This window comes from Rhea americana, unplaced genomic scaffold (genome assembly GCF_003343005.1).
Source record: "Rhea americana isolate MKP2758 unplaced genomic scaffold, rheAme1 scaffold_457, whole genome shotgun sequence".
Lineage (NCBI taxonomy): Eukaryota > Metazoa > Chordata > Aves > Rheiformes > Rheidae > Rhea > Rhea americana.
In genome coordinates, this window is record NW_028186598.1 from 2,708 (window position 1) to 4,356 (window position 1,649).

Genomic DNA, 1,649 nt, shown 5'->3' on the forward strand with positions numbered 1-1,649 from the left:
GGGTCCTGCACTGGGGTGCAAAATGGGTCCTGCACTGGGGGGGGGGGTGCAAAGTGTGTCCTGGATGGGGGATGCAACAAGGATCCTGCACCCCGGCACGCAGGTCCTGCGCTGCGGTGCAAAGAGGGTGGCCAGGCGGCCGGGTGACGCAGCAGGCGGGGGAGAGGTGAGAGCGGGCGCAGGCAGGCGGGTGCTGAGGGCTCCCGCGCCAGTTGCCTGCAGCCGCCCAGCAATGGCTCCCGCGGCAGAGCGAGCGCTCGATAGGAGAAGCGGCTGCAATTTGAGGCTTTTCCAATTGCTGCTGTGCTGAGGTTTCGCTGCAGTCGGGTGACCGGTGAGGTGTGGGGCCGGGTGGCTCCCTGCATCCCCGCAGCGGCGGCAGCCCTGGGGCCGTGGTGCTGCCTCTGGCCCTTCCTCAGTGCCACAACCCAGGGCCAGGGCACCTGGGTGCTTGGGTCCCCCGGATGCCTGGGTCCCCATCGCCTGCGAGAGGGGGGTCCTGGGGGACGTCCTGCCACAGCGTCACCATCACATGCACGATACCAGCGTCGCTCCGTTTATTGGGTTTGCAGCAACGCCACTGCCCTCGCCCGCGGAGCACGGGCCCCACGGGAGCAGGCGCCGGGGCGGGGGAGCAGGCGCCAGGCACTGGGGGTTCTGGAGGGCTCAGTGGACCAGGACCTCCATCTTGTGGCTTCCCTTCTTCTTGCAGACAGGGACATCCTGGCCGCCTTTGGCCGACTCCACCACGGTGACGGCCACCTCGCCCTTCTGGAAGCGGGTGGAGAACCTGGGGAAGGGGGGCGGAGCTCTGAGCAGGAGGTGGGACACACTTGGCCACACCCCCCCGCCTCCTGCCCAATGAGCTGCCTGGGCTGGGCCCTCCACCAATCAGCACTCTCCAGCTTGTGCCCCACCCACCCTTCCCTGTACCCTACCTGAACCCCACCCTGGCAGGCTCCGCCCCCATGAGCCTAGCCCCGCCCCCGGAGGCCCACCCCTGCAAGCCCCGCCCCCACGAGCCTGGCCCCGCCCCAGGCCCCGCCCCCATACTGGTCGGTGATGTGCAGGGGCAGGGCCTGGGCCGTGGTGTCCATGAGGGTCTGGTGCAGGCGGGTGATGAGCTCGATGAGGTGGTCGCTGACGAGCAGGAAGTCGCCCTTGGCCCCCCTCGAGGAGGTCTGTGGGGCAGGAGAGGGCTCAGCCCCGCCGGCCCCCAGTCCCCCGGCCCCCCGCCGGCCCCCAGCCCTACCTCCTTGAGGTGCAGCGCCAGAAAGCCGTCGGAGAAGCGGGTGACGGAGACGCTGCGGATGTCGCCCAGGCTGAGCACGGTCTTGGGCTGGGCGCCCTTGGGCTCGGCCAGCACCAGGTGCTCGGTGGTGAGCAGCAGCAGCCGCGGCACCGTCTGCGGCGGGGCAGCGCATCAGCCCCGGGCCCGGCGCGGCGCCCACCRCCGGCCCCCGCCCCCACGGCTCCCACCTTGCCGCTGGCTCGGTTCACCTTCCTCACGGCCTCGGCCATCACCAGCTTGTCCTTGGCCACCGCGTGGAGCTTCTGGTACTTGGGGTTTTGCGTCAGCCCCAGGTACTCGCCCTGGAAGGGCTGTGGCAGGCTGGGGGCCCGGGGGGCTGTGAGCTGCCCACGCCATG

At 70.6% G+C, this 1,649-nt stretch overlaps 1 protein-coding gene across 2 annotated transcripts in view; it reads right to left on the reverse strand.

Moving 5' to 3' along the window:
• Positions 1-587: 587 nt before the first annotated feature.
• Positions 588-1,649, reverse strand: part of MYO1A (myosin IA) — an 8,257-nt gene continuing 7,195 nt past the window's right edge. For both annotated transcript variants that reach the window (XM_085316201.1, XM_085316200.1), the window contains 4 exons: positions 1,480-1,612; positions 1,253-1,405; positions 1,054-1,181; positions 588-790 (listed from right to left, as the gene is read on the reverse strand). In XM_085316201.1, coding sequence (XP_085172327.1) covers positions 667-790; positions 1,054-1,181; positions 1,253-1,405; positions 1,480-1,612 — 538 coding nt within the window. In that variant the 3' untranslated portion in view covers positions 588-666. The remainder of the gene's footprint in view (positions 791-1,053; positions 1,182-1,252; positions 1,406-1,479; positions 1,613-1,649) is intronic.